Source organism: Chionomys nivalis, chromosome 23 (assembly GCF_950005125.1).
Source record: "Chionomys nivalis chromosome 23, mChiNiv1.1, whole genome shotgun sequence".
NCBI lineage: Eukaryota > Metazoa > Chordata > Mammalia > Rodentia > Cricetidae > Chionomys > Chionomys nivalis.
In genome coordinates, this window is record NC_080108.1 from 15297773 (window position 1) to 15323799 (window position 26027).

Consider the following 26027-nt stretch of genomic DNA (forward strand, 5'->3'; position numbering starts at 1 on the left):
AGGAGCTGGGCCTGGCTGGGGAGGACCACGCCAGTGGAGGCTGTGAGGATAAGACAGACTTCCCAAGAGGCGGGACAAAGTGGTGACACCAGAGACAAGGCATAAGATCCCATGGGACATTGCATTCCAGGTTGCAACCGAGCCTTGCCTTGCTGGGCACTCGGGCCTGGGGCTTAGTTGGGTGGCTCTGGGACCACTTTCCTGCTCTATCAGGATGTTGCAACAGTCTCCCTTTCTAAGAGGAGTTCTCGAGCTGTTGTGTGTGGATGTTCCAGATCTTTCTCACCTGTGGCATCCTGGAGGGGAAATCCTTGTGCTTTCTATTTTCGCCTAGCTGAGACCCCATGCACCTGACTTCTTGGGGGTGTATGAGAGAAGGCAAGAGGCCGCAGGGAAGATGAATGTCCCAGCCTCTTACTACAGAAACCTTCAGTGCCCCCATCAGCATGTACCCTGGTCAATGCTGCCAAAGAATGAGCAATTCTTGTTACTTCCCCATACTGTTCAGACTCAAAGGGAGATTTCCCAGGAGTGCCTGCTACTTTCTGGAAGTTTCTCTAACAAGAGTTCACTGAAAAGGGTTCTGAGCCCTTGTATACTTCCAGTCATTGCTACCAGCATCCTGAAGCCTCAGACCTCTTTTTCTGAGTTGGGAAGGCTTGAAACCTGAGGGGCTGACAGGAGCCCATATGCACCATCGGTGAGAATGCTGAGGGTCAGTCGGGTTCTGCCTCGGACCCCTGGCCCACTGGTGCAGAGCAGAGGTGTTGGCAAGACCCATGCGAGGAAACTCAGCTCCTGTGCCTCGCAATGAGACTGCTCTGTGGACTAGCCTTTTGCTGTGTGCAAGGGAGCAAGAAAGGGAGTGTGGGCCAGGGTAGCATTCAGAGGGCAGCTGGCACAGTGTGACAGAGAGAGGATGGCATGCACGGTCCCTGTTCATGCATGATTGGAGCATACTGGTGACACAGTCCTCTCAGGTAGATCACCCATGCCAAGAGAAGAGGAGGAAGACAGCTCGGTTAGCACAGCGTTGTGGCTCCCCAGGGACACGGAAAGGACATGAAAGTTCCACAGAGAACACAACAAAGTAGACAGTGCCCACGAACGTGCTGAAAAGATCCATGGCCACCAGTACAGCGAGAACCCACTGCTCCTACTCATCCTTTTCTTCATGACCGATGCACAGAATCAGCTGTGTTGTCCTAGTGGGGACGCATGCACTGAGCTCTGTGGTCACATCAGCAAGATGGCAAGCCCTGGAAAAGGTTAGTGTGTGCCCGGCTCCCTGAGCCCCGGTTTCCAAAGTGTACGTCTCTCCTGCGGTCAGATCAGCCAACATTTCAGAGGCGGGTTCCCAAAGGAGAAAGAGCAAGAACAATCGATGAAAATTGGGGGACATACTTCTCAGCTGTACCCCCCAGAATGGCGCTCCGGGCAGACCTGGGGGCTCCAGTCCAGGCCTGGAATCTGTGGTTAGAGAGGAGGGTGAGGAAGGAGGAGTGAGTGCAGCCGTTAGTAACGTTAGCTGAAGCCGAGAAGGCCCTACCGATCTCACACAGGTCCCCTCCGTAGCTGGGAAGGCATAAGCATGTGAAATTGTCGATGGCATCCACGCAGGTGGCTCCATTCAGACAAGGGCTTGAGAGGCACTCATCAATGTCTGCAAGAAACCAAGGGCCACCATTAGGACCTCTGCTGGCAATTCACAAGCACCAAGGCTTTAGTATGAGTGGCCAGCCCTGCTGCTCTCCAGAGGCTGGGAGGGGCCTGGCTGGATTTCCTGAGAACTGTTGCTGCTGCTGCTGCTGCCGCCTCCGCTGCTGCCGCGGCCGCCATCTTGGACTGCTGAACCAACGATCCCGACAGTTTTCTTTGGATGTTTGGGATTCTTGATGGGTAAACTTGGAGCCTTGGAACTAGTTTTTCAGGTTGGAGAGACCTGGTACTTCTGTGGCCAAATGCCTTTTTTAAGGCCGAGAATGGAGCTCCTCCACGATACCTTCTCCCATGAATATTTTGAGAAGCTGGACACAGTGGTAGGCAAAGAAGTTGGAAGTGACGTTCTTAAAGCTTGGTGAGAAGTCTTGCATCTCCTGGCTTCTTCCTCTATAGTTGTGAGATAAAGGAGAGCAAACCCGTGTTCTAGAAAGCGTCATCTAGAAGTGGTCTGAAGAGTACAGAGCCCTGAAGAAATGGCCATATGAGATTTTTGCAGGAGACTCATTAGATTTTCAGGGTTGTAAATAGTGTCTTTGTTTTCAGGAAGATTCAAGGGTATTCATGAAAATGAAACCAGAGTCCTTCTTGTGGGCTAGAGAATAAAACCCCATCCAACATTTCCCCTGCGACCTCCTTCCAGCTCAAAGCCTCCAAAGGTGGGCCTCTTCAGTGAGTTGTAAGTTCTAGATGGGCACCCATCCTGGCCAAGGGAAGCCAGCAAGGGAAGCTGGCTCAGTGAGTGGCTGGCTAGATGCTCAGTTAGTGGATGCAGATCCATCACCAGCCTGCGCTTCAGTCAGGTGCCCAGACCCCTCTGCCTCAGCTGCTCTTCTCCCCTTCTGCTCTTTCGGCTCTAGGCTCTAAGGCATTCTTTGCGAGACTCAGATTTGTAAATCCTTGACCTTTGCCTCAACTTATCAACAGCAAGTCAAAGTGAGAATTGAAACTCTCCAGATTGTTGTTTTCATAAGGTAACTTTGGAGCTGGCCTTGAACTTGTATTCTGAAGGGTGACCTTGAACTTCTGAATCTCTGGTCTCCACTTCCTGAGTTCTGAAATTGTAGGTGCGTCGTCGCGTCAGGTTTACGTGATGCTGGTGATCCAACCCAGGGCTTTGAACATTTTTCCAGGCATGCACTCTGTCAGCTGGGCTACATCTCCACCTGGAAGAGGCTAATTCTTGGTACATGCAATTATGTTTACTTGAGATTCAGGATCCAACGGGCTGCTGATGGATGGTCTCCTCGGGATTAGCAGATCTTTGACTTCAGAGAAAGACTTTAACTCATCCAAGGACTTAAGTCTTGCTGCCTATAATAGCAATCTAGACCTTTGTTAGTCCTGTGCTAGGGTGGTCAATGCACCTGCCTCTAGATCTTCAGCCTCTGAACTGTCTTGGCCAAGTCTATGCCATCTGTGGCCCAAGAATCCCTAGTTCTTAGGTACGTTGTTCAACCCATGTTGCTCCTCTTCTCCACATCTTTGGCATCTCTTCTCTTTCTACAAAGTTCTTAGCTTCGTTTCAAGAAGCACACGGCATGGATTAGAAAACTCACAGTTCCCAGCAACCCCAAAATGCATGGAGGAACTGACTGAAATCCTGGCATGCACTTGGTTTTCCGGCATGCACCAGGATTCCCAGCAGCAGCAGTAGCAGCAATAGGTCAGGTCAGTGGGCATAGTGGAAGCTGGGGGGCGGCTCTCCTGATTCAGGAAAGCTAGTGGTGTTCTCTTTTGTCCATTGGCTTCGTTATGGGAGATGGGAAGCACTAGGGCGAGGGGGGTTAAGCAAACGGAGGCGCTAAAGCAGTTGTATAGAGCAGGGATGGGGTGGCCTCAGGGTAAAAGAGCCAGACATCAACTCTTGGGTCCTTGGCTGGACCATGAGATAAATGGCAGGAACAGCCTGGTGGAGGCCAGGCCAGGTGGCTTCCAGCTGTCTCAGAAGCTTACAGAGGGCTCTGACCTGGCCCGGGATGCAGGAAGTTGTGTTGTTTTCCTTCTGTGTTTGGTCAGGGTAGGAAGCTAGAGAGCTGTTTCAGAACCTGGATACCAAGATGAAGAAGAGCCACAGTCCTGAGATCTGTATTGTGCTGAGTACTTTAGAGAGGCCAACGAGCCTCTGCAGCAATGGGAGAGGTGAACACCTTACTTCCTCTTCCTCTTCTTGCAAGAGCCATTCTGGACCTGGCTGCACAACTCTTTCTGTGCCAGGTATTTGGACATCTACTGGTTATTGGGACTAAGAGATGTAGTTGAGACCTTCTAGGGGTTTCTGGACAAGGCAGTAGCAGGTGTCGGGAAGGGTAGCCCTGGGTGATGGCAGCCTTAATGGAAGAAGAGAGGAAGTGAGGGGACCAACGTCCGGTAAGACTGGATGTTGTGGATTCCCCTTTTCCACAGGGTTCCCACAGGGTGGTGGTGTGGACACTATTTGGCCTCTGGCGGCAGGGAGACAAGTGAAATGGGTTGCTCATATAGGAAAGTCTAGGAGATGAATTGAGAGAGATGGAGGAGAGGCAGGAAATAAAACAGGAAGCTGAGTCTCTGCCCCAAGTGAAGGGAGCCCTGGCTCCTGGACTGTCACCATCTTGTTACCAGTAAGGCTTCCTTTCCCAGGAACTTGTGTGTGGCCACTGGGTGGGGGCGGGGCACTGTGTGCTTCTTGAGCAAGGCCTCCAAGCAAAGTCTCTAACTTGGGAAAGGCAACAACTCCTAGTAACATCTGAAGGAGACAGGCTTGCAAATCCTTTTGTGTCTAACTCAGAAACGCCAGGTTTCTGCTTTGAGTTGGTCTCATCTAGGTTTGGCCTAAATCAGAGTTCATGATCTCCAAGTGAACTATATATATATATATATATATATATATATATATATATGAAAATGCTGAAGGGAGAGTGACAGCAGGTGGTTTTTCTCAAGTGATAACTGAATGATTTATCACTCAACAAACAAAACCCCTGTGATACCCACGGCAGTCTTTAAGATACTCAGCGCATAGCCCGTATAGTCACAGTGGATGGCCCTGGACATAGCTTTTTGGAGGCAAGGATGGAGATTTCTCAAATACAGACAAAAGAGAATTCTGACCAGAATAAATACTTTTAGACTTTGATTTTCTGGTTGGGCATCTCACACAGAAGAGAGAAGGATGATAGAAGTCTATCTATCAGTCTCCATTTGCACTACAAAATAATGGGCTTTACATTTAAAAGTAGCCTATTAGTATCTGTACATTTCAAGTCTTCTATAGTTTAAAAGTTGATTTTTTAAAGTTTTTTAAAATTTATTATGTGTACAGTGCTCTGCCTGCATATATGCCTGCAGGCCAGAAGAGGATGTTAGATCTCATTATAGCACTGACTGCTCTTCCAGAGGATCAGGGTTCAATTCCCAGCACCTACATGACAGCTCACATCTGTCTGTAACTCCAATGCCAGGGGATCGATCATCTTTACACAGATGTACATGAAGAAAAAAAAACACCAACGAACATAAAATAAAAATAAATAATTATATGAACTTGTTTATAGACAGAATACTGACTAAGCAAGGTGACAGCCATTACTGAATGTTTTCTGTTAGAACCGTACACCACTATGCCCAACTGAGGTCACAAGTCTTGCTTGTGACTTTTGCAGGTTGGAAGGAGTTGTTGAGAATGGGTGATCAGGTATAGGGGTTTGGCCACATAGTCATTAGGGCCTTAAGGAAGCCTACACTCTCTGTTCTGAGAGGAAGAGCGGGTAGACAGCTGTCTACTGTTTATATGTACATATATGTAGCTTGTATATGTCAAGTATGAAGCATGTTCACTATATGTGAGGGTATACTAAACAGCGAGGTGTCAAGCATACAGAATCTTTTGTGTTTGATGTAAAGGCTGCTGAGGCTTGAGCCCTGGCCTTCAGGTAAATCTAGGTAGTTGGGTTACCCTAGGATTCATTTCTCCATTTTGAGTGTGCCCCTTTATGAGAGCCCCTGCCTTAGTAGGGAGAGGCCAGGGACAAGGACACTGGGGAGGAGACTTAAGCCAAGAGTGTGGGCTTGAAGGTACTGGGTAGCACTTGCTGTTGAAGAGATAAGATGAGAAGCATCCATACAGTGGCAGGTGGAATCTGAGAATCTCATTTTGGGGAGCTTCCTCCAATCAGGTGAGCCCCACTTACTTTCCTCGCCCACTCACCAACTCTTGGCCCATAGCGAAAGGTAGGTAGAGCAGCTAGGACAGTGGTTCTCAACCTGTAGGTTGTGACCCCTTGGGGGGGGTCGAACAACTCTTCCTCACAGGGGTCATCCAAGGATTTATAGTTCCTAACAGTAGCAAAATTACAGTTATGAAGTAGCAATGAAATAAATTTACGGTTGGGGGGGTCGCCAACATGAGACACTGCATTAAAGGGTCACAGCGTTAGGAAGGGTGAGAACCACTGCTCTAAGGTGATGGGAGGCCATGGGAAATATGCCACTGGTCACAGCTGCAAATTTCTAAGTTGACGGGCATGAAGAGGACCTAGATCCCACCCAAACCCGGAGGGCTACAGGAGTTTTTCTGGTGGGGTTTGCTTTTACAATGAGAGACAGCTCCCATCAGGAATGCTACACCAAGGCAGAGGAGTGTCTTCTCAACTGATACTCACTCCAAGTTCAACATTTCTTTGAAGTCTGTGGGTTTGCTAATTTGTTTGATATGTATGTGTTGTATGCATGTGTTCATGTGGGTATGTGCATACATGTTCATGCATGCGTGAACGTGAGTGGTAGAAGCCAGAGGCTGACAGTGTCTTCCTCTATGGTTTGACACATTAATTTTTAAGACAAGGTCTCTCATTGATCCTGGAACTTTCCGATTTGGCTAGGCTAGTTGGCTAGCTGGCTAGTGAGATCTAGGGACTCTCTTGTGATATCCCCCTTGGCCAGGTAAGATGGTAAGATGGGTACCACTGTACCCAGGGTTTTACATGGGTGCTAGGGATCTGAACTCAAGTCCTCATGATGGTAAGGCAAGTTCTTTACTGACTGGACCATTTCCTCGGTCCTAGAAGTCTCTTTTTACCTTTAGAATGCTTTCGGATTCTACTCACAAGACAACCGATGGCTTCATGGAAGACTACTCACCAACGGTATTGCTGTACTTGACTTTTTCTCTTAATCTCTCAATTAGATGCTCCAGAAAGATGAGTCATTTTTTTTTTTTTTTTTTTTTTTTTTTTTTGGTTTTTCGAGACAGGGTTTCTCTGTGGTTTTGGAGCCTGTCCTGGAACTAGCTCTTGTAGACCAGGCTGGTCTCGAACTCACAGAGATCCGCCTGCCTCTGCCTCCCGAGTGCTGGGATTAAAGGCGTGCACCACCACCGCCCGGCAAGATGAGTCGTTTTTAACATATGTCTTCTTCTTTTTTAATAATTTACTTAACTTTATTTTATGTGCATTGGTGTAAAGGTATCAGATCCCCTGAAACTGGGGTTACAGAAGTTGTGAGCTGCCATGGGGGTACTAGGAATTACTCGGGTCCTCTGGAAGAGCAGCCAGTGCTCTTGACCACCGAGCCATCTCTCCAGTCCTAACATATGCCTTCTATTCCTGTCTCTGACTACCTCTTCTTCCCAGCTGACCTTGGGTAGCTTCTGCACAAGTCCCCCTCTGGAGACTGCAGGAGTCAGTCTGTCTAGTACCTGTCTGTACCCTCACAGCTAATGAGAGCTTCCCTATGTGTGCCAGTGTGGCCAGTGGTTTGCACACATGTTTCCAGTCCCTGGGCCATAGGACTCCTCTATACAGAACCTAGAGGATGAGTGAATATCAAGAACCCAGTTGCCTGGAGACCAGAACAGCCTCTGAGCCCTCACGGCCGGGGGATGTGGTCCTCCAAGTCCTTGAGGAGGGCTTTGAGTCTGCTCACTCCTGGCTACTCTGCCTTCCTGTACATTCAGGCCCTAACATGTGTGGTGCTTTTTATCTGATGGTGAAAACTGTCCCTACGGTGGGAGGAACAAGGTGTCTCCAAGGCTAGGGTTCCTGGAGCTTGGAGCCTGGGAAGAGGAGGAGGTGAAGTACGGTGACAGCACAGGGAGTCCTGGGGGACTGGGGTGGGACAGGACCACAGTCTAAAGTCAGGACAGAGCCAAAGTGAGACATCACAGTCCCTTAGACTGTGACAGCTTTACCCCCCATTTAAAACATATATTCGGATATAAATGCGACCAGCAGATCTACTCTGTCATCTCACGCTCACGTGGGGACAGGTATGATGATTTCTATCATTACCTAAATAGGTACGCTCTCCCTGTGCAGAGCACAGATGGTGGAGCCCACCACTCAGGAATGCCAGCTAACCACAACGGAAATAAGTCTGCCATTCTCCACAAATTCCTGCTGTGAGCATGGCAGGAAGCTCGGTCTTGTATCCTTGTCTCACATCTGTATCCTCTCTGGCACTGTTCTTGCTTCATGGATACGGCTCAGAGCGGTTCAGAGTATTCTCTGGTACTGCCCAGCTGACCTTTGAACTTTAAAGGTACCACCCCTCCTTCCAGATTAAATTTACTCACACCCCAAACACAGTTAAAGGGAAAGCAACCACAAACATACCTGCAGCTGCCTCTGTTTCCCCTGACCCTTCTGGAGAAGAGGGGGTGGGGGCATCTGTCAGGGAGATGCTTGTTTCTGCTGCTTGGGTCTCCTCTCCTGAGTATGAGGGGATCGGGGATTCGATTTCTTGATGCCTCTCTGCAGGGTTCTGGGTAGGCTGGGCCCCCTCAGACTCTGGGAGGGTGGTACTGATGACGGCATTCAGCTCTGAGGTGTGACCAGACCATTCTCCACTGACTTCAGTCCTGTCTCCCGAAGACACGGGAGTGGCAGAAGGCATGCCTGAAGTTTCTGTGTCTACACTGGAGGTAGTGGGAGATTCTCCACTCACTTCCGGAGCAGCAGACCCCTCCCTGGTGCCTTCCTGAAAGGTCCACGAGGTGCTGCTCACCTCCGCACCTGAGGTTGTGGCCTCCAGATCTGCTGCGGGGAAGGCAGAGGTGATTTCGTGCGGTTCTGGGAACCCAGACAGTTCACTGCTGGCCTCAGGGGCAGCAGATACTCCTGCTCCAGCCTCAGGGTAAGCTGATGACTCACTGCTTGCTTCTGGGACAGATGCTTCTATCCCAGACCCAGGGGAGTCTGTCACAGCTCCGTCAAGGTCCTCAGATGCTGAGGCTTCCCCACTGGCCTCAAAGAGCCCGGGAGTATGTGTCACAGAAGGCCCCTGGCCAAGTTCCTGGGGAACGGTTGGTTCCGTCACACCCTCCACTAACTCTGACGTAATTAGAGTGACTTCCGGAAGTCCTGAGGTTTCCCCACTGCCAGTTGTGCTAGCTATGGATTCTCCACTTAGGTCAGTGCTGCCGGAAAAGTCCCCACTAAAATATGGAGAGCTTGGGGGCTCCATGCTGGGTTCCAGCCCAGACTGCAGTGTGCTTAGGTCCAAAGAGCCAGAAAGGTCCCCTGACATGTCTGGTGTTCCAGAATGGGTACCACTGAGTTCCAAAACGCCTGAAGGCCCTTCTCCAGCTTCTTGAGCAGTTGGAGCCTGGGTTATAGATTCCACCAAAGTTCTGTCTACAAGAGACACAGTAGGGAAACCTGAAGCAAGTCCACTGCTCTCATATGCTCCCGAGGGCAAGCTGCTTCCAGTCTCAACTCCAGAGAATTCTCCACTGACCTCAGCTACTCCGCTCGGGAGGCCACTGAATTCTGGAGCTGAGGATGGGAGTCCACTGGAATCGATTGCTCCAGAAGATTGTCCACTGGCATCCACTGTCCCAGATGTGCCAGACAGATCTGTCTCCCCTGAAGGGAGGCCGCTGAGTTCCACAGATCCTAAGCCCTCTTCTTCTTTAAGCGTAGTAGGGGTCGTCACTTCAACAAGACTGGCATCCACAAATGTAATGCCAGAAGAGTCCCCACTGCCACTCATGGTGCCAGAAACCAGGTCGGAGGTACTGGGTGTTGTTCCGCTGAACACTGAGGGCTGCCCACTGAGATCTGGAAGCCCAGAGGTTTCTCCACTCACAAAAGGTATGCCAGAGGGCTGGCCACTGCCAAAGAGTGCTTCAGACCCTTCTCCACTGACATCTGGTTGTCCAGAGGACAGTCCGCTAAGCTCAGTCACTACAGATGTTCCACTGGTGTCAGGGATCCCTGACGGCTGCCCGCTGACTTCAGGAATCCCAAATGTTCCCTCACTGACGCCATGAGACCCAAACGGCTGTCCACTAGCATCAAAAAATCCAGATGTTTCTCCACTGACATCAGGAGACCCGGATACTTGGCCACTGAGTTCAGTTCCTGAAGGGAGACCACTAATGTCCCCACTACTGTCCACCTCACTGAAGGGCAGCCCTGATACTTCTCCTGCACCACTGATGCCAATGGTTCCCCTTCCTTCCAGTTCACTGGCAGTGGTGGCTGTGACCACTTCCACTAAGGTACTGTCCACTAGGGAGACAGTTGGGAATCCGGATGGAAGTCCACTGAAATCAGGCAGGCCAGAGGATGGGCCACTTCCAATGTCCACTCCAGAATATTCACCACTAAATCCAGAGGGAAGGCCACTTGCTTCTGGAGTTTGGCCACTTCCTAGAGTTCCGGAAGGTAGCTTGCCAAGGTCCAGGGCTCCAGAAGCAGAACCTACCAAATCTTTTTCAGAAGGCAACCCACCAAGGTCCTCAATTCCAGATGCTGAGGTCTCCAGGCCTTCTTTTCCAGAAGGAAGCCCACTGAGGTCCTCACCTACCCCAGAAGCAGAGGTCTCTAGATTCTCTCTTCCAGAAGGAGGCTCAGTAACACCTACTCCTGAAGCAGAAGTCTCCAGGCCTTCCCTGGTAGAAAGATCAAGATCCTCCACTCCAGATGCAGAAGTTTCTAGACCATCTCCTCCAGAAGGGAGGCCACTCACACCTTCTACTCCAGAAGCAGAAGTTTCTATAGAATCTCCACCAGAAGGAATCCCACTGACATAGCCTCCAGAGATGGAAGTTTCTAGATCTTCTGCTTCAGTAGGAAGCACACTGATGTCCTCTACTCCAGAGGCAGAAGTTTCTAGACCTTCTGCTTCAGTAGGGAGCACATGAACATCCTCTACTCCAGAGGCAGAAGTCTCTAGACCTCCTGTTCCAGAAGGAAGCCCACTGATGTCCTCCACTCCAGAGGCAGAAGTCTCTAGACCTCCTGTTCCAGAAGGAAGTCCACTAACATCCTCTACTCCAGAGGCAGAAGTCTCTAGACCTCCTGTTCCAGAAGGAAGTCCACTAACATCCTCTACTCCAGAGGCAGGAGTTTCTAGACCTTCTCTTCCAGTAGGAAGCACACTGATGTCCTCCACTCCAGAGGCAGAAGTCTCTAGACCTCCTGTTCCAGAATGAAGCCCACTGATGTCCTCCACTCCAGAGGCAGAAGTCTCTAGACCTCCTGTTCCAGAAAGCCCACTAACATCCTCCATTCCAGAGGCAGAAGTCTCTAGACCCTCTCTTTCAGTAGGAAGCTGGGTGACATCCTCTGTACCAGAAGCAGATGTTTCTAGACTTTCTTCTCCTGAGGGAAGTCCACTCAGGTCTCCCACTCCAGAAGCAGAAGTTTCTAGACCTTCTTCTCCAGTAGGAAGTACACTGATGTGCTCTATTCCAGAGGTAGTTGTTTCTGGATGTCCAGAAGGAAATCCACTGAGGTCCCCCACTCCAGAAGCAGATGTTTCTAGACCTTCTCTTCCAGTAGGAATGCCACTGATATCCTCTACACCAGAGGTGGAAGTTTCTAGACCGTCTCCCCCAGAAGGAAGCCCGCTGGTATCTTCTGCTCCAGAAGCAGATGCTTCTATCATTTCCCTTCCGGAAGGCAGCCCGCTAAGGTCTCCTGTTCCAGAGGCAGAACCTTCTAGGCCCTCCTCTCGAGAGGGCAGCCTGCCAACTGTAGGAGTCCGGGACCGCTCCACTCCTTCTCCATCCCCTGAGGCCAATCCACTTTCTACTGGCAGGCCTGAGCTCACTGTGGGGCTGAGGCCACTGGAGTCAAGGTCACCAGAGGGAAGTCCGCTTTCACTGGTCCCTGATGGCTGCCCACTGGAGTCAAGGTGTCCCGAAGCTTCTCCACTACCTGTGAAGTCACCGCTGAGGTCAGGTGCCCCTGATGCCTCCCCAGAACCTGGCAGCTCTGTCCCACGTGGCGTTGCAGGTGATGGCTCTTCGGAGGTGGAAGGCACTCCTGGGGCAGAGGGCTCTTCAGTGGCAAAGGGGATTTCAGTGTGGTCCTCTGCAGCTGGGGTGGTGGGAAGCCACGTGGGAGGGATTCCTGAAGGAAAGAAGGCAGCCAAGGTGAAGTGTGAAATGGTGAACTCTCGTTTCAAAGTCGCACGTGGGTCTGAACGCCTCCCTCCCACAAAACACATCTTCCAAGAGTACAGGTACACGCCAGATGACTGCTAAGGCATATGTTGAAGTGTTCTGGCAAAGGAGGCAGAAAGGGGAGGGAGGAATGAAGGAAGAAGAGACAGGAGAAGGAGGGAAGAGGGAAGGAAGGAAAAAGGAAGGACAGGTTGTTGGGGAATGTTATTTTCAGGTGTGTGACTCTTGTTTACACTGCATTTGCTTAACTCTGTGAAACTGTGTTACTGTGCCTGTCTAAAACACCTGATGGTCCTAAGAAAGAGTGAATAGCAATAGCAGGGCAGGAGCAAGGATAGGAGGGGCTGGCAGACAGGATAACTAGAAGGAGAACTGAGAACAGGGAGCAAGAGAACAAGGAGAGGAGGACATCAGGGACCAGCTTACCCAGCTACACACAGCAAGCCATGGGGAAAGAAGTCAATAAAGGTATACAAAAACTGAGAAAGATAAAAGCCCAGGGGCAAAAGGTAGTCAGGATAATTTAAGAAAAGCTGTCGAGAAACAAGCCAAGCTAAGGCCAGGCAGTCATAACTAAGAATAAGTTTCCACATGATTTATTTTGGAGCTGGGTGGCAGGCCCCTCAAAGAGCCAGAGAGTAAAGCATCCCACAACAGCAGGTGAATAGCTAAAAGGAGGAGAGAGAAGTGGGAAGCTCCCTCTACACTCCAGGGTCACAGGCTATATGAACTTTGCTTTGTGGGACTCTAAGGGCCACCATCTACAGTACCCACTGGACATAGGGGCCACCACTGAAGAAAACCAAGTACCCCCTCAAATGCTTCCATATTATTCCTTATATCTAACTCATGATTTTTAGTGTGGTCCCTGGGCTACCATCCTCAGCATCTCCTGGGCTCTTGGTCAACAAGTAAATTCCAAGTCCCTACCCTAGTCCTCTGTTGATAGAGAAGCAGGGTGTTTAAGCTTAGGGGGTGTTTTCCCTAGCCCTCCCAGCGAAGATGGTGCTGTTGGAGTGGGGGAACCCATCTCCAGGTCAGGAGGGCCAGGTGGTGCCCTATATAAAGATGCCTTCATTTCCAAGCTGAGGTGCCTTTGAGTACAGAGGTTCTGAGTAGTAGAGAAGAAAATCAAAACAGCCTTGCCATTTTAAATATGGTTACATCCCCCTCCCATCTTATTTTTGTTGATATTTTTCAAAACAGCTTATATCTGGGTTTGGTCGTGCAGACCTGTATGCAATCCAGGCTACTAAGGAGGCTGAGGTAGGAGGATTCCAAGCTGGAGACCTTCCTGGGGTGTACAGTGAGTTCAAGGCTGTCCATCAGACTCCCACCCTTGTTCGGGCATTCCATTGCAGGTAGGTGTGTGGGTTTAGTGTGCACGGCTTCAGGCCATGCTCCAGAGCCCCACTATACCTACCTGGCAGCGGGGATGTACCCACTGGGGTGTAGGCTGGTTCCCATTCCGTCTGCTTTTCTGACTCAGTGGTGAAATCTGGCCCTGCTGTTGTCTCCGACCCCAGTGGCACAGCATCCACGGCAGGCCCCACCCGAGTGACTATCAGGTCCTCTACGTCAGAGGGTGATGTGGGCATGCCGCCTTCTCCTCTTCCTGGAGAGGGCGCCACGGACACACCTGAAGGAGATGTGGGAGGTGAGCGCCTGCCTTTGACAGGCGCTCATTCCTGCTCAGCCCTTCAGAACAGAGAAGCAAGGACAGCCCTGAGGTAAACCTGGCCAGTACAAGAGCCTTACTGACCCACCCCAACCTGGGAATCAGCAAGACAGCAGTTTGTGATTTGTATCTAGTGTATAATGTCACTATGTATCCTCTGTCCCCAACAGCTTAGGACAGAGTGGTCTGGGATGTCTCTCTCCAGTCTATTGTATATGCTGGACCTAAATAAAACCTTTATGTTTAAAACAGATTTTATCTTAATAAAGATGAGATTCAACTAACAGGTGGGGACTTGTTACGTGACTCGCCCAAGGTCAATGGCTTAGAAGTACCAGGGTTAATCTTCCTGTTCAAGATCTAACATGATACTGCCCACCTCGAAGTTAGGCTCGGAGTGTGCCAGTTCCTGATGAACAGGAGGCTCATCTTTAAATGCCACACAGCTATCATAGCATTTGCGGTGGGCAGGGTGATGGCAGGATTTATTGATAAGGGTTAATTTCTGATTGGGGAGAAGTCCCCAACCTGGAGGGGGCCAGGAAGGAACCAGAACTTCTCTACAGGGTAAAGAGAGGTTTAAAGCCAGGCATGGTGGTGGACACCTTTAATCTCCACCTTTAATCTCAGCACTTGGGAGACAGCAGATCTCCATGAGTTCAAGGCCAGGTCTACATAGCAAATTCCAGGCCAGCCAAGGCAACTTAATGAGACCCTGTCTTAGACAAATAAAGAAAAAAGACCTTTGAGTCCCCAGAAGGTCTGGAGTGGGTGGTGGGAGTTACAGTTAGAAATTGACTGGGGGTGGTTGCTGGTTGACCTCTGTGGCCCACTGTAAAGACCTAGTCTGGGACAATGGCAACAGGAAGTTGAGGCAGGAGGATCAGGAGTTCAAGACCAACCTTGGCAACAATGAGACCCTTTCTAAAAATACACAAAATAAGTTACAAGGTGTCCCCAGAAGCCTGGGAAAGTTGGAGGCCATCAGTTTTATCCCTTTAGCTAGAAACAGTTCTGAAAGACTGACGAGACGGCTCAGTGCTTAAGAATGTGTGTTCCATTTGCAGAGGACCTGAGTTTGGATCCCAGCAGCCATAGCAGCAGCTCCCAGCTGTCTGAACTCCTCCTCCAGGGGTATCTGATGCCTCTGTGCACACACCCACTCCCCATACACAATCAAAAATGGTAAAAAATATGTCTTCAAAAGCTAAGATAATTCTGGATTCACAAGAAGTCGCAAGGGCACTCAGCTTTGATGGGCTATGTTGAAAATGGGTGGTCTGCAATCTCCATTCTGGTGGGTTCATCATTACCCTATATAGATGCTATGAGACTTCAACCAATCAGAGCCCAGCATATCATTCTCAAGTCTAACTGGTAATGATGGCTTGTTGGGAGCAGTGAGACCCCAGATCCTGAATTTCTTGTAAACAACTTGTTTTCCCCTGATCTGAGTGCCTACAGCTGCTCTGAGCACGAGACCCTCAGGAGTTCCCGAGGGCAGGAGAGTGGTTTCTGGTGGGTTTGGCTGGGGCATGGCTATCTCCATATAATCTGCCCCTGAACATAATAAAGGGGGCATTCTTGGGGAATTCAAGGGTGACCTGTGTCTCTGTCTGTCTGTGTGTGTTTGTGTATTTTAACCTCCAGCCCCCTTGCCCAAAGCTCGCGAACTGGGTGCTAGCGCACAGAGCACAGAAACGGGGGCTCAGTGTGCGGCAATGGCTGATGCTATACCGGTAGTGCCTACACAGGTGTGTCAATTAAGTGTATAGGTGGCTGGAGTCTGACAAAGGACACCAGGATTATTTGATTAAACTCATTACAAAAACATTTACGAGAAGAGAATTGGACAAGAATATGCAAATTAAAACAATATGTAACATTATGCATAAATACATTTGGAGTGTTTCACATATACCACTCCAATTAGCATTTGTATTTGTATGCAACTTCCTTTGAAGTAGAGACCATTTTGTCACTATTTATAGAGGAAGGAGTAAGGAAGCCCCCCCCCGCCCGATGGGGGTAACTACGGTACCTCGGAAGCAGAAGGCATGGTGCCTAGACAACGGGTCTGGAAGGCCGGTCTGGTTGGGGTAGAGGTAGACAGTTCTCACGCCTGGTTTGTCCCCACCACAGGCAGGCCGAGGGGTGACAATGGGGTATCGGAGGCTGCCATCTGCCAGCCAGCCAGCATAGCACTTGTCCAGGCCGTGGCTCCAGGCAGCATAGAGCTGGCCGGTGGAGGCCAAGGTGGCATTTTGGGCTTCACAGAAGGCCTGCGCTTCCTGGAAGGTGAACTGTTCAAGGCGTGTGACGAAGAAGACTTCCCCTGGGGACAGAGACAAGGGCAGCAGCGTGATGATTTATGTGTATTGTCAGAAAAGTTCTGGTCCCATGGCCTTGGGGCAGAACTCCCGGCTCCCTACCCTACTCACCGGGGCTGTTCACCCTCCTATGTGACACACACTCCTGTAGATCCCAGCCCCACTCAGGCACACCCGCAAGGCTATACACCCCTTAGATCTCTTGGAATCCTGGACCCCACTTTGTACTGAGTGGGATTTTTCTGGGACTTGGGATATCTCTTGTTAAAAAAAGACAAAGTCAGAGTTAAGTTGGACTGAGCTAGCCGGTCTACAGGGAACTGTCTTCTACCCCTTTTTATTTAGGTGTTCTAGTCCTAGGCACCCTTCCCTTGACTGATAGAGAAGGCTCAGCTGCCTACCAAACCCCCAAGCACACTTAGCTCTCTGATCCTTCATAGCCCAGTGACTACTACAGACCTAACTCACATTCCTCTGGGGTCTCGGCACCCACATATCAGCCAGGACCCTATCTGGCTCAGGGAGCTTGCATCTACCCAGCATTTGTTTGTACCAGGTTCTGGTTATGTGTCTCAGTTCACACTCAGAAAACCCTCGAATGTGGGTCTACAGCGGCCGTGGTATACAGATGGGGGAACCGAGGCTTACAGAGGCTGAGTGGCCATGTTTAAACTTTTCCAGAATGCGGTCAGGTTTCCTTTTGGGTTCAGTGGGTTGGTGACATTCATGGAGGTGAGTGGTTGAATAAGCTTGGGCAATGCTGAGTTAGAGTGAAAGGGATCTGGGGTTCTCATAGCCTCTGAGTTCATGGGCATTGGGACTCTATAATACAGAGGATGTGTCTAACATCTGATTATTATAAATCAATCAATTTAGTCACGCTACAACATGACAGGGAGAAGACATGAGCCTTTGGTGGGGAGATAGCACTTGAATTGACAGAGGTGAGGGCTAGACCTCTTTTCCACCTGGAAAGCTGTGGGTGGGGGCAGGCCTGGGTGGGTGGTGACAATTCTACCCGTCTTTTGTGACTCTTCCCTAGGCCCTGCTTGTCTGCCGATGTGAATGTGGTAACGTGGCCTGTACCCTCAAGCTTGTCCACGTAGCAGTAGACATCATAGGTTTCTGATGACGGCCGTGTGCCGTAGGTCCTGACTCCGGGGCTGCTGTCCTTGTCACCCACACACGGGGTCCGTGGGCTCACAATGGGGTATCTGTGAAAGAGGATGGGAAGGAGGTGAGGGCCCGTCCTAAGGCTAGGAAAGGTGCATCTTGGGTCATTTTTGTGTGTCAAGTCTCTTGTGCACCTGGAGGACTTTGGAAGAGAATCCCTTACAGAAGAGGCACTCTGTCAAGCTGCTGGGTGTGGGGGTGCTGGGAGGGGGTCCCTAGGGGTCTCTTCTGTCTGTCTCTTGAAGAGAAATGACTAAGACATGGCATAAGCACAGTCCCTGCCACCATCTTCCAGAAAGTGTCTTGGTTTAGGGGCGTGTGCAGAATTTAGGAAACTCTACAGTCTCCAGTGACTTCACGAAGCCACAAAGCACTGGGTGTTGTGTCTGGCTGGGGGCTTCTCGGTTGGGGCTGGGAATGGTAGACTTGTCTTTTACCTGACGGTCTGGTCCTGCAGCCAACCGGCATCACACTGCTCATAGCCTGCCTCGTAGGCAGCCTGGAGCTGCTCCGGTGAGGCCATGACCGCCCCGGTGCTCAGGCAAGCCTGCTGTGCCTCCTCGAATGTCAGGGAGTACCTGGTGGAGCCCGGCCGATAGTGGAATACAACCCCTGGGTGGCGAGGAGAGGAGAGAAAGAAACAGAGGGTAAGGTTGATGCTCGTGGGGTCTGTTCTTGGCTTGGCTCCTCCATTTGGGCAAAATGGATCCATCTGGGCAATTCCACCTGAAGTTCCACTGGGTGGGTGTCATGAGTAGATGGCGGTGTCCACTGTCTATCCCAGGTGGGGGGCACCGTCAAGACCCTTTAGGGAGGCTACACCCGAATGCTCTTCCTATTTGTAGGTTTGCATTCAGGAGCTGTGCTGAGGGTCATCCCTGTCCCCTAAGATATTTCCTGAGCACAGAGAACACCATCTGCCTGGCCCAAGGGCCACGAGCGTTTCCCAGAAAGAACCAGATAATGATATCAGGTTTTTTTTTTTTTTTCTTCTTGAGGTAGTCTTGCTATATGAACCTTGAACTTACAACTCTTCTGGTGCTGAGATTACAGGCGTGTACTAGCATCCTCGGTCTCTAGAACAGGCTTTGTGAGCCATGGGATTTCTGCTATAATTGCTCAACTCAGCCACAACTGTCCTGAATTAGCCATAGACCAAGTCTTAAACACATGGATATGGCTTTGATCTAGCCACCCTTTCTTTCTGAAATTGGAAACTTACGTAATTTTCATGTATCAAAAACTATCTTTCTCTTTTTGACACCCCCTTCCTTGATTATTTAGGAAGGGAGAGGCATTCTTCGTTCACAGGCTACCTAGGAGCAGCCGCCTTCAGCTTGCCCACTAAACTTTGTTGCTTTTTATCCTGGTGGGAGGACAAGGCCAGGTGAGGTGGGGTCACCCAGAGCAGCATTTTTCACATGGGTCTGTTTTGTTTTGAACCAGGTGGCGCTGGCATCTGCCTCGATATACACTTTGGTTTCCACAGGTGACTGAGTCAATCATTTGTGGTTCCAAGAGCGGACATAACTGCCTGGCTTGTCCTCCAGAAGCATACTTACCTCCTGGCAAGCGGGGCTGGCCAGGAACTTCAGCTGCGTCCGGGGCCAGGGTCACTTGCACTACCAGGTCCTCACTGGTGAAGGCTGTGGCAGAGCCCAGCCCAGGCGTGGTTTCCTCAGGAAAGCCCCAGGGCCTGCTGGCTTCCTCAGTTCTCTCCCCAGCCCCGGGGAAGGCTGTGGCCCTCACATCAGGGACAAGGGTAAGGGCCTCCTCTGGCTCTGAGATAGTGGGGGGCACGTCGAAGATGGGCTTCGCAGTGAGGATCACAGTGCCCCGGGCTTCTCCCTCCGTGATATTTCTGGGCAGGGGCAGCTCCAGGTCTGGCCAGGTCACCGTCTGAATGGTGATGTCATCTTCACCACCCACCCCGAAGAAGTTTTCTGGGATGTCTACAAAGTCTTCACCTGGGACAGGATGCAAAGACGAGCTTTAGTGGTCAGCTTGGGGCTATTTCGAGGAAATGAGAGCTGAATGTACTCCATGTCCTCTTCCTCGGCTGAAGCCAGGCACCTGGCCCTGTCTACCACAAAGACCTTAGGTTCATGGCTCCTTCATATCATCAGGGTGGTTCCAGAACCTCCCAAAGATGCCAAACTCTTCGAACGCTAGAGTCTCTTATATAACCTATGTACCTCTGCTGGAATCTTATGCCTCTTTTGGTTGCTTCTAATTCCTCATACAGCGTAAGTGATGTTTCAATAACTGTTACAGTGTATTGTTTGTGGAGCAATGGCAAGAAAAATTCTGCACATATTCAGTATAGATGCAGTTTAATTATTAATAAAAGCCTGAGGTTGGCTGAATCTGTAGAAGCACTAGAGATACTCATGATATATTGATCAAGCAGCTCACTGCTGATCAAATAAAACCAATTCCGACTTCCACCTCTCCCCCAGCAGCCACTTTGCCCCCTGGGTGTCCAACGGGATGATAGGAATCGGTGACAAGGGAAATCCTAAATCTTGCGGAGGTGAGTTGCGCAATCGAGGCAGGCATTGGAGAAGGGCCTGCCTCAGAGTCCTGGACAAACGAAAGCCTGGCAGACAGAAGGTAGCTATTACTAAAGAGAATGCCCGTGAGGGTGATACTTCACTCTTCAGTGGTGAGACAATCAAAAAGTGAAGCAAGGCTTTTGGGAGAGAGGGTGGCCCTTGTCACGACAGATCAGGCTGTAGAAGCATGGAATGAGTTGTCACTGTATTGTCGCCAAGCGGATAGTAAAATGTATGCAATACATTTACCTAATTTATGCTGTTCATTTTTTTCCTCCAAGAATTAGGAATTAATTATAACTTAAAGTGTGCTAAATAGGAGATAAAAACTTACTTAGAAACTTTGTTCTAATTTTTCCAAATGAAATTACGGAACTTGCCCCTATCCTTTACAGACACACTTTTTTTTTTTTAGGTGCATCCAGATTAAAAGGCTGGTGTTCTCTAACAGGCCCCACCTCCTCTCTATCAGAGGGGCTCAGGGTCTTGACTTCTCCAGTCTTGTTCAGCAAGGGGGAGGAGCTGAGAATGAAACCTGAGAACACAGCGACACTTTGAAGTATAGCTTTAAACACTGTTCTGGGTGGATCCAAGGAAGCAGAGCTGGATAGACATACTGTGACCTCCATTGTCTCTGCCTTAAGAACCAGCCCAAACGGAAGGGAGATGATAAAAATGCGGGGCTCAGAAACTCAGTGGTACCTTCCCAAGATCTTATTGGGACCTGATTTTGATGGCACGTTCCCCCCACCCCGACCTTCAGCCCCAGCCCCACCTGTGTAACAGATGGCGTCATAGCGGGATGAGGGATCAGGATAGCCCGTTTGGTTGGCGTGTAGATAGACCGTCCTCACACCCAGGAGGTTGCCGCCGCACTTGGGCCGAGCCTTGGAGATGGGGTAGCGCACGCTGCGGTCGGCCAGCCAGCCGGCGCTGCACATGTCCATCCCGCCCTGCCAGGCCAGGTAGAGCTGGCCCGTGGTGGCCAGTCGTGCCCCCAGCCTCCGGCACTCATTGGCTGCCTCCTGGAACGTGAACTTCTCCGGAGAGGTGGCATAAAAGACCTCGCCTGTGAAGGACACATCACACCGGGTGAGGCTTTCACTCCGATCCCACCCCGCCTGTGTCCCCAAGAGGTCCACGGTTTCTCGGACGTTTATCCTTTTTTCCCCCCGTGGTCCCACGTTAGTATCTCCCAGCTTGTCTGTCACTCCCCAGTCTCCATTCCTTTCTGGACTTTTGGGTAGGATGACATCAATCTCCTAACAAGAACCTCCTCTCCCAAATAGAAAAGCAGCCCAAAGAGCAACCGTGAAATCAGAGGCCCCTGTGGCTGGTAATTGCTGTTCATCTTCCCACCACTAGGGGAGCTTTCCTTTAACACAGGCACTGCGGAATTCAAATTCTGATTAGAAAAGCAGGTTACCTTTGACCCCTTAGAGTATTGACTTCCAAACCAGGGTTTATAGTACCCAAAGAGGCCATTATGGGCTAATTTTAGGTCTGTTAGCTTTCAAACAATATTTCCTAGAACCTGCCAAGGTTGCGATTGAGGATGGGGAGGGGGGGTATCTGATCATGCATTGGTTCCAGATCTCCTTGCTCAGGGGCAGTTCAGACAAGCTCTTGTATTCATCGTGGGTTAGTCAAAACTGGGGGGCACAAATGCTAGCTACTTAACAGCGGGTTTGGTTCCTGAGATGAGAGCCAGAAGGAGGGCCCCAGTGGTAAGAGAGTTGGGGTATGCCACCACCAGCTTCTCTCCTAGCCATGGGAGGCTTGTTCAGAGAGTGTGCGCATGTCCAGAGAGATACATGGGTGCAGAGGGGAGAGGACTGTTATCTACATGGCGGGTAACACTTTGTTCAAAATTAGCACCCTTATTAAAGAGAGAAATGATCTCCCTCAAACATCCCATCCAAAGGCCTGAGGTGGGATTTCCAGATGGAAGCAGGGAAATGGAGAAACTGGGAAACATGTTTCCTGGGAAACTGTGTCTGTGGTGTCCGCCCTAGAGTGGGTTAGGGTGTCCCTCTTGAGTGGGGAGTGGAGGTCAGAGTCTGCCACTGGGCTACACGCCAGTCGTGAGTCTGGCTTTGATGGCGCTATGGACGGACCTTAAGACAGGGGTGGGTTGGCCAGAGATACCGAGGTTCTGGATAAGAGAGACAGTCCAGAGGGCTTTGGAATTTGGGGTTTGGTAGAAGCACCAGATGGTTTGCAGATGCCTGTGGCCATCGAGACCCCCTCCAAAGTGGAGAGTGAGGATTCCAGCAAAAGCCCATCCCTCTTTATGGCAGGAGAGAACTGAACGAGGCCTGGTGTAGCTATCCCAAATGTGAGCATGGTGGTGGGGAAGGGAAACATCTTGAAGGGAGCCTCACCCTCCATTTCCTCCGCAAAGCAGTACACATCGTAGGTCTCATTGGTGTCTCGGATTCCGTAGGTTCTCACTCCAGGAAACTCATCCTTGTCTCCATAGCAACCTTCCCGAGGAGTGTGGATGGGGTACCTGTTGGGAAGTTGACATGGGAGTGTGAAGCTGGGAACTAGAGGAAGCCCAGGCTCCCTGTTCTTGTAGCCTTCACCTTCTTAGAGGTAACACCTCTGTCCAGGTCTGCTCTGAGCACCGACTGCCTCTCCAGTCCCAGTGCGATCACCAGCAAAGCAGCCTCTGTTACTGCATATTCTTGGTCCCAAACACACTCTCTCCGGGAGCAGATGCTTTTCATGGAAAAGGCCAGAGCCTTGTGGATTTTGTAAACTAGAAACCTCTGTGGGGACCGCTTTCAATGCAGCAGCAAGGAGCAGCCACAGACAGCAGGTAACCAAGGGGGTGTGGCTATATTTCAACACAACTCATTTACAGAAGTGAAGGATGAGTTGGGTTGGGTTTGGCCATGGTGCCTATTTGTACCTGTTGAGTTTTATGTCACCAAGGGAAGCAGAGGATTGGGCTCTATTTTACACTTAAACTAAGGTCCAGAAATGTTAATTGACTCGTTCAAAGTCACACAGCTTCCAAATCCCAGTGCTTGGATTTGAGTCTAGCTCCTGAGGTCAGTATGTGAACTCTTGACATTAGACTGTTGTCTCACTTATTTTTTAAAAAAAAATTTACTGATTTTTGTGGTTTGTCCCAGTTAGCTTCAGCCGTCCACTTGACACAGTCTAGAGTCATTTGGAGAAGTCTCAGCTGAGGGATTGCCTAGATTAGCCTGTGGTCACATCTGTGATGGGTTGTCTCGGTTTATGACCAATGTAGGAGGGCCCAGCCTGGAGAGGCGAGCCTGCAAATGGATAAGAAAACGAACTGAACCTGCCTGTGGGTGATCCAGACAACGAGCTCGTGAGCCTCAAGCAACATCCCTCCATGGCTCCTTCCTCCCAGGCCCAGGGCTCTTGCCCTCATTTACCTCCTTGATGGACTGGGACCTGGAACAAGCTGAAATGGACCTTTCCCTTCCCCAAGTTGCTTTGATCAGTGCCCCATCTCAACAACAGAGATGAAACCATAATCATGCTGTATGGCCTTGTGACCTACGATCCCCTGGCTTGACCAGGCTTGCGAAGCTGTCTTCCTGAGGCCTTGTATTCTGGCTTTGGGGCTATCACTGTGACGCACATGGGGTGGACAGTCTGTCTTTGCAGGCTCGGAACACCACACTGGGATCCTCGAAGCAGGCTTCTATCTACACTGCTTTGCCATGTGGCTCCCAGGACTCACTCAGAAAAAGATGCGTCTAGATGATTGATTTATGTAGGTCTTGTCTTACAAAAAGGGATATAAATAAGGTCCTATACTAAAATAAACAAAACTCTAAGGTTAAAGACTAACAAGCCAGAAGGAAAGAAACATTGACAATAGGAAAAACAGGCTAGAGAGTAGTGAAGTAGGGGCATTATTTGACCTAGAAGAGAATAATGGTGACCTGGGATGTTGGCAAGGCTAGTCCCTGATCCCTAACCTAGACTGGCCACAGGTCATGTTCACACCAGCTAAGTACCACTCATGGCCTGCCCCATTCTGTTAGGCCTCTTATACCGGGACCTCAGCTCTGACACGTTCTTCTTTAATGGGTTGGGGTCTCACCTGACCGTCTGGTCAGCCAGCCAGCCTGCATCGCACTGGTGGAAGCCATCTTCGTAGGCGGCCTGCAGTTGCTCAGGGGTGGCGATGATGGCACTGTTCTGCAGGCAAGCCCGCTGAGCTCTGTCAAAGTCCAGCGAATAGCGCGTGGAGATGGCTCTGTAGTGGAACACAATGCCTGTGGGACCCACAGACCAGAGGGGCTGGTTAGGTGTGACTTCTGTTGAAGCTCTAGAGAAATGGTGGCAAGAACCAAGGGGACCCTGGGCACTCTCTGGTTCAGGCTGACATGGTTTCCTTCTCTGACTTTTTTATTATATTTTATTGACTCTTTGAGAATTTCACACGTGCAAATAATGTCTTTTGATTATATTTACCCCCCAAATCCTCTCCCTAACTCCTTCCAGCTCCACCCCACACTGAGTTCAACTTGTGTTGCCTGTATACTCATGGGTGTGGGGCCATCTCCTGGAGGGTAGTCAACCTACTAGGGACTGTACTAAAGAAAACTGGCTCTCCCTTCCACCAAAGCCATCACCTGCCAACAGCTCCTCAGCTGCCGAAGTTGTACGTGGTTCTTCTGCTCTTGCTGCAACCCCGTCTCCTCTCCACCCTGCCCCACCCCATTCCACCCCACCCCACGGCCTTAACAGGGTGCTCAGCACCTCCTCACAAGGCACCCTTTTTTAGAACACCTATAATAGTTCTGACAATAAGAAAGTTCTTTGAGCTAAGGCAAAAAATTGTCTCCTTGTGATTTTTTTTTGTCACTCCGGGACCCTTTATTTTTCCCCTCCCAGGGAAGGAGACACCAAGGGTTCCATGTCTCCAGTAGTCAGGGACATCCTAATGGGTTCTCTTTGAGAGAAGGGCGATCAGGGAGTGAGGGCTCAGCCACTTCTTTGGCCTCTGAAGCTGAGGATAAAGGGGTTGTGGAGGAAGAGGAGACGCCTGGATGATACGTTAGGAAGCCGCTTTCATTCGTTTCTAGGGTCAGGTCAGACACGCCATTTGACTCATTGGTTCAGGTGCAGAGTGCGCTCTCTTACAAGGCCTGCTGTGATGTACAACGCACCCCTCTGCATATGCCTGTGGGCCTTTAACTGAAGAGGGAAGATGCACCTTGACTGCGCGTGGCGCCATCCAAGAGGAAATAGAAAACGGAGAAAGGGAGGGAGCTGAGCTCTGTGGACTCAGCTTTTTGCTTCATGTGTGTTGACGCAGTATGGTCAGCTGCCTCATGATCCCAGTGCTGTGTTGTCCTCACCACGGTGGACTGTATCCCATCAAACCGAGAGCCAAAGTAACTCCTTACTCCCCCAAGTTGATGCCTCTCGGGCATTCGACCACAAGAACAAGAAAAGTACCCAACAAGTCAAGGATGGTTGCAAGCACCAGCTGCCTATGCCAGGATGTGTTCATGTGCCCTGCCTTCAACATCCCGATCCCACAGAGCATAGCATTGCCAGCTCCACACTAGAGGAAGCCAAGCATAAAGTGGGTATGCAGAGGGGCTGAGTGGGAAAGCTAGCCACCCAGGTCCACCCTGATGAGGACATCATTCTAATACTTTCAACTGACGACGTGGCATTCCCGTGGGAGGCCTTTACCTTTTACTATGACCTCCAGGGTGGCTTCGCTGTCCTCAATGCCGTGCATCACTTCGCAGCGATAGATTCCCGAGTCATTGGAGCGAAGGTTCTGGATTTCCAAGGTGGCGTCACTGGGGATGGCTGGATAGTTGGGTAATGACACCTTGTCTTGGTACATGCTGTTGACTCGAACTTGTCCTTCAGTGGCCACTAACAGGACAACTTCTTTCTCCTTGGAAACACGGCTCCACTTGATTCTTGGGGCGAGGGGGGCAGTGGAGGGTGCAGTGGTCACAGGATGCATGGGGTCAATGAAGTAGCAGGGGATGGTGAGGGAAGTCCCGAGGAGGACCTTCAGGGGGGATGGTTGAGGGATGCTCACGCTCAGTGAGTTGTCATGGTCTGTGGGGGAAGGGTGGGAGGAGGACAAACAAAAACATTAGGATAATAGAGACCACAAGCCACCCAGACAGTCCTGGAGATGCAGCCACGAGAGA

At 50.4% G+C, this 26027-nt stretch overlaps 1 protein-coding gene across 1 annotated transcript in view; it reads right to left on the bottom strand.

Annotated features, from left to right (window-relative positions):
- Positions 1 to 26027, bottom strand: part of Acan (aggrecan) — a 58326-nt gene that overhangs the window by 4908 nt on the left and 27391 nt on the right. The window contains exons 3-15 of the mRNA XM_057756155.1: positions 25549 to 25932; positions 23942 to 24116; positions 22233 to 22360; positions 20624 to 20917; positions 18856 to 19260; positions 17731 to 17905; positions 17207 to 17334; positions 15832 to 16125; positions 13536 to 13751; positions 11238 to 12059; positions 11001 to 11120; positions 8313 to 10820; positions 1550 to 1663 (exon numbers count right to left, since the gene is read on the bottom strand). Coding sequence (XP_057612138.1) covers positions 1550 to 1663; positions 8313 to 10820; positions 11001 to 11120; positions 11238 to 12059; positions 13536 to 13751; positions 15832 to 16125; positions 17207 to 17334; positions 17731 to 17905; positions 18856 to 19260; positions 20624 to 20917; positions 22233 to 22360; positions 23942 to 24116; positions 25549 to 25932 — 5763 coding nt within the window. The remainder of the gene's footprint in view (positions 1 to 1549; positions 1664 to 8312; positions 10821 to 11000; positions 11121 to 11237; positions 12060 to 13535; positions 13752 to 15831; positions 16126 to 17206; positions 17335 to 17730; positions 17906 to 18855; positions 19261 to 20623; positions 20918 to 22232; positions 22361 to 23941; positions 24117 to 25548; positions 25933 to 26027) is intronic.